General features: G+C 31.5%; 1 protein-coding gene across 4 annotated transcripts in view; it reads left to right on the top strand.

The window, feature by feature from the left end:
* Nucleotides 1-12,829, top strand: part of EMC2 (ER membrane protein complex subunit 2) — a gene marked incomplete at both ends in the record, with an annotated part of 29,122 nt that overhangs the window by 1,060 nt on the left and 15,233 nt on the right. For 2 of the 4 annotated variants that reach the window (XM_084229537.1, XM_084229536.1), the window contains 4 exons: nucleotides 7,007-7,120; nucleotides 7,877-7,941; nucleotides 9,880-9,965; nucleotides 10,828-10,885. In XM_084229537.1, the coding sequence (XP_084085663.1) occupies nucleotides 7,007-7,120; nucleotides 7,877-7,941; nucleotides 9,880-9,965; nucleotides 10,828-10,885 (323 nt within the window). Of the gene's footprint in view, nucleotides 1-7,006; nucleotides 7,121-7,852; nucleotides 7,942-9,879; nucleotides 9,966-10,827; nucleotides 10,886-12,829 lie in introns of all 4 variants that reach the window. The other 2 variants (XM_084229535.1, XM_084229538.1) reach the window with 2 other exon arrangements.

The following is a 12,829-nucleotide window of genomic DNA, read 5'->3' as shown; positions in this document are numbered from 1 at the left end:
ATTTATGATTGGTTTTATGGTCTTTAGTTCACAGAACCTCAGTGTTTCTACCTGTTTTGGGAGAAAACATGATATTAAAAGTTTTATGTAGTTAAGACTAGATATGTAATTAACATACGTCCCCTATCTTCAGGGAGTTCATAGTCTAATGATTAGAAAAGACAGATTTGTGAATTCATAGTTTTTAAAGACTTGTATCAGGATATATTGAATTGGATGGCAGATATGTGGCTGTTATTTTAATGCTTTTTAAAAATGTTTCAAGTATTCCATGCTTTTTAGAAAAATTTTAATTTGAAGGTATATTCAATATAGGTTTCTTAGATTACAATGTCAAGTATAGAATCTTAGGGACTAAGTAGATTTGTAAGTGCCAGCAGACAAGATTATTTAACTAAGAAACTTGGAATTAACCCTGTGAACATTCTAAAGAGAAGTGATGTATTTAGAGTTATAATAATAAGTAAATAGTAACTACGCCGCAAATTTGTTAATGTTCATTGAGTACTTTGCGCCAGGCCCTGTTACCAGTTTTTGAGGATATAGTGCTCAACAAAATAGGCATGATCCCAGATCTCGTGGAGCATAGCCTGAGATTTCACTTCTGATCACTTATGATTATAGATTTGGATATGTTTTGTGAAAGTCTGTTTTAGAAATTAAGCACCAGAAAGGTAGGTTAGTGCCTAGGTTAGTGCCTGGAAGGCAAGGTAAGAAGTTTGGGCTTTGTTTTGTATATAGTTGAGAACCACCTTCCTATTAAAAATACATAATAATGATCCTTTCATTAAACTTAAAATTTACAACATATGTATTGATTTGGGGCTAGGCCTCTTTTTTGACAGAGATTCCCTGATTGAAATTCCATGCCATCTTTAATAACCATACTCAGTTATACTTTTTTTAATATGGAACAAGAGTATTTAAGTCCCTTGTGTGGCAGCTTCAGTACATCGGTCTTTTTTGATTCTTATCATTTTCCTCATATTTTTAATTATGTTAACATGACAGCAGTTTTTCGAAGGTATTTACCTTTGTGGAGTCTTTTCAAAGCATCCCATATAAATTAGTATTTTTTGCACTCAAGTTTTCTTTGGTTTATATAATATTTAATTGTAGTATATAATTATTTTAATTTTTAACTAGTGTGAACTGGTTTGCATACAGACAGCTTTTTTAAATATAACTGATGGAAACAACTAAAAGCTACCTGATGAGGCCTGTTAACCAAGAACTTCTATAATGCTGAGGTATCATTGGTATGATTTGCAGAAAGAAACTCTTTGAGGTAATTTAACTGAAAGAAGGTTATGGTTTTTACTGAAACTTATTAATCCCACCCATCATATTCTAATTATTGTTTATATCCTTTATGCACACAGATCTCATTCCTTCCATTGTCTAGCAGAGTGATGAGATTTAGAAAAGAAGCTTTCAGTAAATTCTCTTTGATGAGTGAATGCTAGCTTGTTAAATATTTTGTATAATCTTATTTAATCCCAACATATTTTATGAGATAGGTTTTATTCCCATTTTATGGATGACAAATGACTAAGGAAACTAGAGAACTGAAGAAGCTTGTCCCGGACAACATAGCAGTAAAAGTACTGTGTTTTGAGCAGCTCTTACACTAGTCTTCCAGGCTATAAACTAGTTAAGTTCATCCACTCATGCAACTGTCTTAGAATTTGCCAGCCTGATTTCTGACTCAAGAATTTATCTATGCTGTTTGTGGTTGGCTCCTCATTCGTCCATGGGCTTGAAAAGGGCTTCCTCAGAAATGAAATCTCTCCTCTGCACTTGGAAAGGCTGCTTCTTCCTTCCTCCATCCCTCTGACTTTATCACGTGGCCTTTTAATTTCCATCATAGGAATTCTCACTCTCAGAAATTATTTGATTTGCCATGTTTATGCCCTACTAACGTTCAAGACAGTAATTTTATCTTGTTTCTTACATTTTACCCCAGATTAGGCCCCACACATAGTAGGCATTCAGTAAATTAGTTCGATGATGACTAATTCCAAAGGCTTTGCTTCTAATTTTTACACTGTATTGTTCAAAAGGCAAATTATTGGGCATTTTAAGAATTTGAATTGCCTAATGAAATAAATCTTTCTAGAAATATCAGGTAGTGATTTGCAGATTGAATTTGAGTGGAGAGACCAGTTGGAAAGATAACTTAGCAATTTTAGAGTGGGATGATAAGAACCTGTACTTGAATAGGAGCAGTGAAAAAGGGTGAAAGGTATAAATCTTAGAAACAGTTCAAAAGAATCACAAGATTGAGATACTAAAAGAGAAGATAGAAACAGTAGTAAAAATTGTAATCCTAAGGTGTCATTAACAAAAAATGTAAGTTAAACATTAGGAAGGTAACCCACATTGTTTGGAAAAAAAGAACTTTGGTTTTCCAATATTGTTGCAGTAGTGGTTTATCAAAGGTGAAAACATGTTTCCTTCAAGAGATTATTTTACTGATTTTTAGATTAATTTATTTAAGATATTTCTGAACAGATTTTTATGTTTTAAGTAATTTTACACTTTATAGCAGCATCTGGAGTGTGACAAGGCCAGCTGCTTACATATGCTTTAAGGTGTTTTCAAGTAAGAGGCTGTTTATTCTGCAAAATATATATTTTGTATGTAAACAATGCTTATTGTTTTGCGTTCACTCATTTGTATTATTGTATAATGATGTTTATGACTGTGTGTTAAACTGTTGTTCTTACTTGTTAGGCTATAAAAAGTATGTCCAGGACCTACAACTACAAGGTTTTCCCATAATACACAATAAGAAATACCCTTTATAAATTTACTCAATAAAATACACAAATATTTTAACGTGTATTAATTGAAACCGAAGTTTCATTTAAAAAGTACTTAGTGTGACCAGTGCATTCATTCTGTTTATTGTTTCATTTTTTTCCCCGCAACAAATGCTGGAATAAATCCATCATGTTGATTTCATGCCCCAAAAATGGGTTATAATATACAATTTGAAAAACACTTCTGAAGTTTTCTGTGCATTGAAATAAATTATTTCTTTTTCTAAAGTGAAATAGCCTTTTCTTTTAGAATGGCTATTTTCCACATGAGACCAATTGACTAGATTAATTGTGGGACTATGAAAAATCTAAAATTTATCTGTTACCCCACAGGTATTAACCTTTTAAAGGAGTATTCTGGCCCATGTAATTGAATATATCTAAATAATATTTCAGAATATGCAATAAACTGATTCCAGATTCTGCACGCTTTGTGCCACTTAATGCTCTTAATCAGGAGTTGGCATAGGTTTTCTGTAAAGGCTAATAGTAAATATTTTGCCTTTGTCTCAACTGTCCAACTTTGCCATTGTAGCACAGAACCAGTTTTAGACAATACCTTAATGAATAAAGGTGCCTACTATATTCTGAACAAACTTACAATACAAAACAGGTGGCTGCAAAATTTGATCATAGGGCTGTAGTTTCTTGACCTCTGCTTTAAATCCCCTGCTCTCAGTGAAAAATGAAGGGGAAAAAAAGGCCAGAAATGGTAGGATTAGGAAAAGATAAATAACGTTTGGTTATAGAATGCATAACTAGCTTGGGAAAAATCTTCAAAGCCTCTTAGCTCAGAAACAATAAAGAATCCACAGAGGGTATAAGACTAGGAAGAAAGTAGAGGATAGAAAATTGATAGTTACAATTAACTGTATGATATAGGTATTACTATTTCATTTCCTCATTTTAGTTGAGATCATTACAGTGCAAAGGATTAATTTGCCCAATGTGGTGTAGCTAGAAAGTGACAGCAGAACTTGAATTGAAGCAGTTTGACATTTGCATGTCCATGAGTGACCACAACACACTACTACTACCTTTAAAAAAAAGTGAAGAAGATAAAAATGTAAAACTTGGAAACAAAGGAAAAACCGTTTGGTAATGAGAATTGTGGGGCAAAATTGAAGTATTTGTAACACATTAAAAATGTCTTCGAAGGAGGCATAACAATATATAGATAATGCCTTTATTTAAAAACTAAAAGATACCTAGAAGTACATATTATACTAAATTTAGCTTTCTTTTAAAATTTAGAGTGTGGATAAATAGGGAAACATTTGGGTGAAAGGGCTCTTTGTTTCCACCATTTAATCTCTAGAAAAAGTACTTATTTTCCTTTTTCTGGTGGGTGATGCTTCAGGTTTTTATTTGGGGTCTGTGTCATTAGTCCTTGACAAAAAAAAAAAAAAAAATGTGTTCCCTGTTCTTTTTTTGAGGTTAATAAGTATTTACCTGTACTTCTTTCTGCAATGGCCTGAAGAAATTGATTCACCTCCATTCTCCCTTTCTCCCTCTCCCTCTAGCCCTCAATCTTGGTGGGTTGGGCAAGTTCCCATCCTGAGCTCATCTGATAAATTCCATTCCTCCACCATGGTTTAAGCTTTTTTGCTCTAAACTTCATCTTACCAAAATCCCTTTGATCTTGAGAACTTAACTCATCTATCACAGGTGTCTTTAACCTCTTTTCCCCACCAGCTGGGATCAATTTTTCCCCTCACCTTACTTTCTTAGTACTTTGGACATATCATTATCTTAGCTTTTATTATTTTGTAAATACAGTTTTCTGTTTGTGAACTTTGCAAGTACAAAAAATGATTCTTTTCTCATGTTTATAATTCTAGCATATATTACAGAAATAATGTAGTGCTTTATTTTGAATGACTAAGAAGTTATGGAATGTACCAGTAGATGAAAGGGGAATGTTTTAAAAACCAGAGGTTTTCTAATAATAGACCTCGATTGTGAATAAATGGGAGATGGATGGAAAATTGAAGACTGCTGGTAAATTGACATGTATAGGTAGGAATTCCGTTTCTTAAAGGGCACTGAGAATTCCCATCTAAGAATATATTTAATAGTTTAAGTGATAATTTTTGAAAACTCAAGAAGCATATTTATTCATTTGTTTGTGCTAGTATTAATTGGATGTCAGGAATAAGGGCAAGGAATAAGTGTTGTGAACACATGTGCAAAATACTAAATATATTCCCAAAACTCTTTTTCCTCCTCAAATTATCTCCTCAAATTATCTGCCAAATTGAAAGAGAATGTGGACTTCAATAGTGTAAGTGAACTCTGATATAGGGGATATGGATGGAATTTCTGAGAACCAAAGTTGTAGACTAAAGATAACATACATTGTGATATAGTAACGGACATAAGTTACTGGCACAGAGCTCCTACACCCTTGTAATTTCCTGTATAATCTTTATATTATTTGCTCTTAGTCCTGAGGTCCTGATGAAAGATCTGCTAAGACCACTGGAATTTCTAGAGTGAAAAGTGTTTCTGTGTGTGTGTGTATTTAAATGTAGAGTACCTGATGAGTTCACATTAACATTAGAAATGTCAGAGTGTAGAAGATTTATTTCAATTTCTCTTTTATATCTGTATTTCCTTTTACATGAGACCCCCTACTCCTAATTCTTCAAGACATGAAATTAAAAAAAATCTATAATATCCCATACTTATTTGTTTTATTACAACTGCTGGTTATAGAAAAACAATATTAATATCACAAGTATTCATATTCGTATTTGGGATTCTTCTGTTGCTAGAATCTTCATATTCTACTTGTTGCTTTAGCTTTTTTTCCATAGGTGGTTATACAAGTTTTATAACAACAGTTGACTGTGCTGTACTATCTGCTATCATCCTTGGAGAATGTTTTTTAAAAAAATAAATGAAATAGTTTATATACAATTTTTGTATCTAATGACTTCATTTTATATCTGTTGCCATTGCTTGATTCATTCTATTTCACTTGGACAGTTTCATTGCAGGGGTTGGGGAGGGGAACTTACTAAGTCCCTACCATGTGCCAGGTATTTTGCTGAGAACTTTATATACACTTTGCTTAATTGTAACTGTATATTTCAGAATTATGGGAGGTATTATTATCTCCATTCAGAGGTGTGGAAAATTATAGATTTGATTAAATTATAGGAAACCATTTAGATACAACCGTTTAGATTCACTAGACTGTATATGCTCCCTGACGGGTTTCAATTTTACTTCTTTGCAGTTTTTGTAACTGTTTACACCAGAATGATATTTCTGTCATGCACATCTGATCATATTGCTTTTCTTTTGCTTACCATTTTTTAATTGTTCTCCACCTTCAAAAATAAACTTCAAATTCTTTAGTATGAAATAAAAGGCCTTTAAGAAGTTCAGTGTTTCTACTTCATGCTCATTCATCACTTAATCCCTCTCTATTTCATTAATTTTATTTACCAGCAGTTTTGCCTATGTGCAATAACCTACTTTCTTTGCCTGCTGAATTTCTTTTCAAGCTTTGAAACTCAATTCAATGTTACTTCCTGTGCAGAATAAGAGGCAAGCTGCTTTGTAGGTTTCTGAAGAAGGAATAAACTATATGTTAACTTGTAAAGATTTTCTAACATTTTATGAATTCAACTAGGGTCTAGACTTTTTGGTCATATTACTTATTGTTTATATAATCAAATCTTTGTTTCTAAGTTTTTAAATTTTGTTTCCTTGCGTGGTAGTATATTACATTATGTACTGTTGTAGTAACTATAAGGAAGTTTTGTGATGAGTACTTATTCAGTTTATATGATATTATACTGTGTTTTGAGCATTTTCAATTCTTGAGTCAAGGGATGAACTTCAGAAACATCTTGATGTATTTATTTGGGAAAATTGACCCTTACTTTTTTCAAATCTTGCATAAAGATAGATAGATAGAGGATATTTGTAGGAGATCCATGCCCTTTCACTACTTTTAAATGTGTTTATAATATTGGTTGTAAGTCATTTTCAGTCTTTTAAAGGATCTGCTGCTTTTGTTAACTTGATTTTCCGTGTTACAAAGTTTGAGATACCATAGACTTCTACCTTAGTGTGAGTTTATTTTTATCTAAAGATATTAATTACATCTTTAACAGTTTTTGAGATTGATCAAATATATATGTAAAGACATGGTTATTTTTTTCCAGAAATGCGAGATAAAATGAGAAAATGGAGAGAAGAAAACTCGCGAAATAGTGAGCAAATTGTGGAAGTTGGAGAGGAATTAATTAGTGAATATGCTTCTAAGCTTGGAGATGACAGTAAGTTCTTTATTATATTCAGGCTCACCACATGTTAGTTTATGATTCTTAGTGTTTTCTTTCTTTATTTTTTTTCTTTTTTCTTTTTGCATAGAAGAATTGGGCTGTAGACCAGAGGTGTGGGGGTAAGAGGATTCACCAGAGACAAAGTGAGGACTAGAACAGGCAGATTTACTAAAATACATTGCTAAGGGGAGCAGCAGGCAAGATAGAAGTCCTCTATGCCATATGTGGGTTAGTTCCCCGGCTGGGGATTGAACTCAGGCCCTGGCGGTAATAGTGCTAAGACTTAACCCCTAGGCCACCAGGGATGCCCCAGTGTTTTTTTCTTAAACCAACTTTGTGTTTTTCCCGCTGTTCAATTTATCTGTAACTTTTTAAAAACTTCTCAGGAGATTTAATACTTTATTTTGAGAAGGATTTATAATAGCTGGCAGTAGTAATGTTATCAATTAGATTTTTTTTGTTTTAAAGTTCGCAGGACCACAGGCCTAGACTGACCAAAATGTATTTCATTAAGAATCTTCTAGGGCAGTAAAAGTATTAAAAAGTCAAAAATTTTTGCCTCATATTAAATTATTTTATGTTACTGAAAATCTAGGATGCTTTATTAATTCCAAATATGTGGCAATAAATCAATTTTCAGTGATAAGTAATGTTCTTTAAAATTATCAGAAACTAGATGAATTTATTATCAAATATTTGTTGGGAGATTTATGTATTAAAATTCAGTTTCCCCCCCCTCAATATATTTAGTTTGGATCATATATGAACAAGTTATGATTGCCGCCCTCGACTGTGGTCGGGATGACTTGGCAATGGTAAGTATTTAAACTAATTTTATTTTATGTTACGTTTGCTTCATGAATTATATATGTCTTAATACATGGTTTACATGGAATGCTTTCTATAGCTGGTTTCAAATGCTACTCTTAAGAGTAGGTGGGATTAACAGATACTTTGAGACATAGTGTGTTCTTAAATATTAACAGTTCTGAGAATTTAGTATTTAGTATCCTAGAATACTGGGATATTAGTAACCCAGAAAGGTTAAATTAATTGAGGAAATTTATCCATTCAACAGATAAATTATGCTATAATGTACAGTTTAAAGTAAGAAGCAAATCATTTAAAACCAGTTTATCTTTTGTGTTGTTAATTTTCATAGTGTATAACATTAGCTACTGTTTTGTCATATTGCAAATGTGCTTTTTAAATTATTTGCAAATCTTGTTATGTACAGAATATTATTTAAAATATTAATGCTTTAAAATAATAATAGCTATAATTTTTGAACAGTCATGCTAGGCATTATGCTAAATGTTTTATATCATTTAATCTTTACAATTGCTTCTAAATTTGATTTGAGTTTGATGTTATTATATTCATTTTATAAATCAGGAAGCAGTTTGTTCTATTGTTCCTATATCCTGAGTTCTTAAGTATTACTTCATGCAGCTTCCTCATTTAAACTAAAAAGAAATACATAAAAACAAAGTAGAAATACCAGGAGAACATACATATGCCTTAATTAGTATTGTCCTTTTCGAGGAAGTTGTGTTATTCTGGCTATCCACATAATTCTGTTGGAACTGCCAGTGGTAAAAATATATCATAAATTCTTTAAGGATTGTGTTTAAAACTTACAAGACATATCCACAAAGGTGACAGTTAATTTCTTGAGGAAAATTTTGTGTTTTCTTTTTTGAAAACCAAATACTATTTGATAAAGTAGGAGATCAAGTTAGATAATAACAATGTTAGACAAAGCAGATCAAATTAGACAGTAAGTTTTTTTGTAATACAATATTTATTCTGTGTTACAGAATTTCTAGGTAGTTTGGATAATTGACCAAGTAGTATGAGTTTTGCATGAAGTCAAAGAAATAAATAAACATCATCTTCAGTTTTGACTCACTTAAAGTTTTTTGTTAATGCAGCAAAGTTTTAGCTGTAGACTAAAGTTATACATCCAGATCATATAAAAACTTCCTTTATTGTTGGCTAATAGTTTCAGTATGAGATAAAGGCAATTTTTGGTACCTTACGCTTGGAGAACTAGAGTGGACTATTTTTATAATCTCTGTCATTTTTAACACTTTCAATATTCAGATAATCAGCTTGTACATAGTAGATGTTCAGAACATATTTGATTATTTAGTAGAATTGATGAATTATGGATACCTGCTCAGAGGAAATTGGTACTCTAAAGATGTGTGGTATCTGTATTTTCAGACCTTAAATTAGGTTATGTGTACTGACAAGATGATAGCTAAATATATGATTTCAACAAGGCAAGATTAAGCAAAGCATTAATAGAAATTGCTAGGAACTTGAAAGTATTATAGGTACTATCAAAGAACTTAATTTTTATTAAAAATGTTTATATAATAGGGAGAAAAAGGACAGAAAGTTGTTGTAGGCGTTTAAGTGGTGCCTGACCCATTATGGAAGCAATTTTTTTAAGGAACATTGTGGTAGTAGCATTGTGGAATTATTAGTGGATCTCATGATCTGCTCATTTTCCCAATTAAGACATTGATCAGTTTCTGAGAACTGATTGTTGTTTTCACTTGTAACTTCAGAATTCTTTCATCCCACTATCCATTACTGTTTAACATAACTCCATGTCATTAGACTGCACTAATGAGATTGTTTAAGAAGTGCCTTGACGACTATGTAGACCATTCTTTGAAGATCGTCTACTATATATAATATAATTACAACTCTTCAATTCTTTTTTTAACCATTTTTTTCAGTTTTGTCTTCAGGAGTTGAGAAGACAGTTCCCTGGCAGTCACAGAGTCAAGCGACTAACTGGCATGAGATTTGAAGCCATGGAAAGGTAACCGAATCTTGTTAGCAGTTTGATTCCATTTAAAAATGGCATACCTGACGCCTACATTTGGATCTGCCTATACCTGTGGTAACATCATTAATTGTACAAGATCTTTTGTTACTGAGCTTCAGAATAGTGTCTGAGAGCTTCTTAGCATAAATCTAGTGCTAGTTACTCCCAATAAATAGGATTTGACCTAATTGTAATCTACACTTTCTGTTCTAGTGAAATGGGATCATGTTTGCCATAACAAATCCTAGTTCTAAGATTTGTTTGCTGTTGACAGGGCAAATTTTTAACTACGTTAAGCCTTTTCAACCTTGCCCCTCTGTAAAACAAGTATTTGAATTAGAAGATATACGTGTGTGAGACCCTCTAAAGCACTCAAGGTAGAAAAGTTATTGGTATCTTTTTATTTAGTTATATTGACATATACTATTGTTAGTTTTAGGTGTACAGAATAATTTATGTATATACTGTGAAAACATTGGTACAGTAAGTTTAGTTAACATCCTTCACTACACAGTTACAAAATAATTTTTTTAAGCATCTTACCAACTTTCAAATATTCAATAGAATATTATTAACTATAATAATCATGTTGTATATTATCTCTTTGGGCTTATTTATCTTGTAACTGAAATCTTGTTTCTTTTGATCACCTTTACCCATTTCTACTTCTCAGTCCACCTCCTTTGGCAACCGTCAATCTGTTCTCTCTGTGTTGGATTCTTTGTGGTTTCTAGTTGTAGAAACGGTGCTATAAAAGTTTTTAAAAATCTGTTTTGCTCTCTCTAAAGATTAACTCTCTAAAAGAGACATTGATTTTTTTTTTGTTTTTAATTGGTTTCTTTTTCTTTTTAAATAGATATGATGATGCTATACAGCTGTATGATCGAATTTTACAAGAAGATCCAACAAACACTGTAAGTTAGCTGATTTTGTCCTGAAAATTACCTAAAGCTTAATATTTTTAGAATTTTTAAACAAAAATCAGTTTGAGTTAATTTTCTTCTTTTATAGAAGAAAAAATTGTTATATTCACATATAATAATAACTTATCTGGCAAGTTTTTCAATGAAAAGAGTTTTTAAAAAGTTCATAGTCTGTATATTTATGGAGTATAAGATACAGAAATACTTGAACATAAATAACTAGAATAATTTTAAATAAATTATGCTATAATAATAAGTTGAGAAATTATTTATTATTGAAGTGCGTTATTTCTAGATAGCATTTATCCCAGGCACTTACTGGTCATAAACCCCTGATCTCTGTAGAAATATGTATGTGACTTAAATGATAGGTTTTTTTTTCCCAACATATTTGAAATTTACTGAAAAGTAACATTATGTAAGTTTAACTTTATACCGTGTGGTAATTTCGTGTATTTGTGTGTTGTGAAATTGTTTAGTTTTTTGCTTTCAATATCTTACCCTATGGAAATTTTCTGTGCAAATATTGTAGGTTGGTTTTTGCTTTTGTGCTGTTTATTTTGGTAAATATTTAAATGACAGGATTTATTATTTTGTGTTCATTCTCAGTGTATAGAAAGTTTAGGGAAAAGTTCTGATAGCTACAAGCCTACCTGTTATTAAAATAAAACAAAACACTCTATTAGCTTATCTAGCTATCTCCTATAAAGCTAATTGGAAAGCTTGAAGTAATTTTTAAAATTTAACTATCTTACTAACTCCCCAAATGTCCTAATAAAGCAACTGTTTATAAAAATGCACTGTTTTTCTCTTCTTGAAGATTTTTTCATGTTACTATTTCAATTGTAAAACTTCACTACATTTTCACAAATACTAATTTTTCTCTTAGCCATATATTAAAATAAAATGACATCAGGTTTCTAAAAAAGGTATGAATTTCATATATATTTTTCTAACACCAAATTAAAAAATAACAATTTATTTCCTTTCAATTAGGAGTCAAAACATTTTCCATCCTATTTTTGCAGATATTTGTAATAAATTCCCTTCTTTAGCGTCTGAGATAATATATAATTAAATATTATTCTGTCTTTCTACTATTTTACATGTTTTATAACTTTGTGACTGACTAAAGGTGAAATCCAAATGATTCCCCTCATATACTGTGTAGGAGTTGGAAGTAAGTACATCCCTTAGTTGTTATACAAATATTTTAGAACGAAGTTTGACTAAATCTTTACTATCTCACTCCCTCCTATCCTTCTGTGTTTATTGAGTACATATCTTGGACTTTGAGGGAGAAAACAAAGCCAAGTAAGACCTAGAACTTAAAAAGTTTAAAAGAGAAAGACTTGGTTTATATTAAATAGTTTAGTTACTGTGTAGAAGTAACAGTTGTTAACAATAGATAAAACTATAAAAAGAGTAGATAAAACTGAAGTCCAGTTTTATCCTCATTCAGAGTTGTAATATAAGCTTTTATGCTGTGATTATTTGCATTGTCTAAAAGTGACAATGACCCTAGTTACAGTGTGTTTCATTGTTTAGCCTTCTGCTTTGAACTAAGCATAGTGGAGAGAATATAAATTTAATTATTCACAGTATTCTACACTTCCTTGCTGTTTAGTCCATTCTCAAAGGTATAGTCTTTATTACACAGTCCTGCTATGCATTGTCCTCTATGCAACTTTCTCATTTGCTTTCTTAATATCTACTTGTCCTTTATTTCAGTAGAGGTATCACATTGGGGACCCTCTTAGCTTCCTCTCCTTCCACCTTTTCCACTGTGCCAAATCCTCAGTGAGGATCTTCTTGTGACATAACAACCAAGATATCTCTATCATTGTCTTTTTATTTGCTATGTCTTTCTCTCATGAGACTGAACTCTTGCAAGGAATTATTTATTCCTTTTTTCATTCTTACATATTCTTACAT

The sequence above is a fragment of the Talpa europaea genome, assembly GCF_964194135.1.
Source record: "Talpa europaea genome assembly, chromosome: 3".
Taxonomy (NCBI): Eukaryota; Metazoa; Chordata; class Mammalia; order Eulipotyphla; family Talpidae; genus Talpa; species Talpa europaea.
The sequence above is the reverse complement of the archived record's forward strand: the minus strand, read 5'-3'. Positions and strand labels throughout refer to the sequence as shown.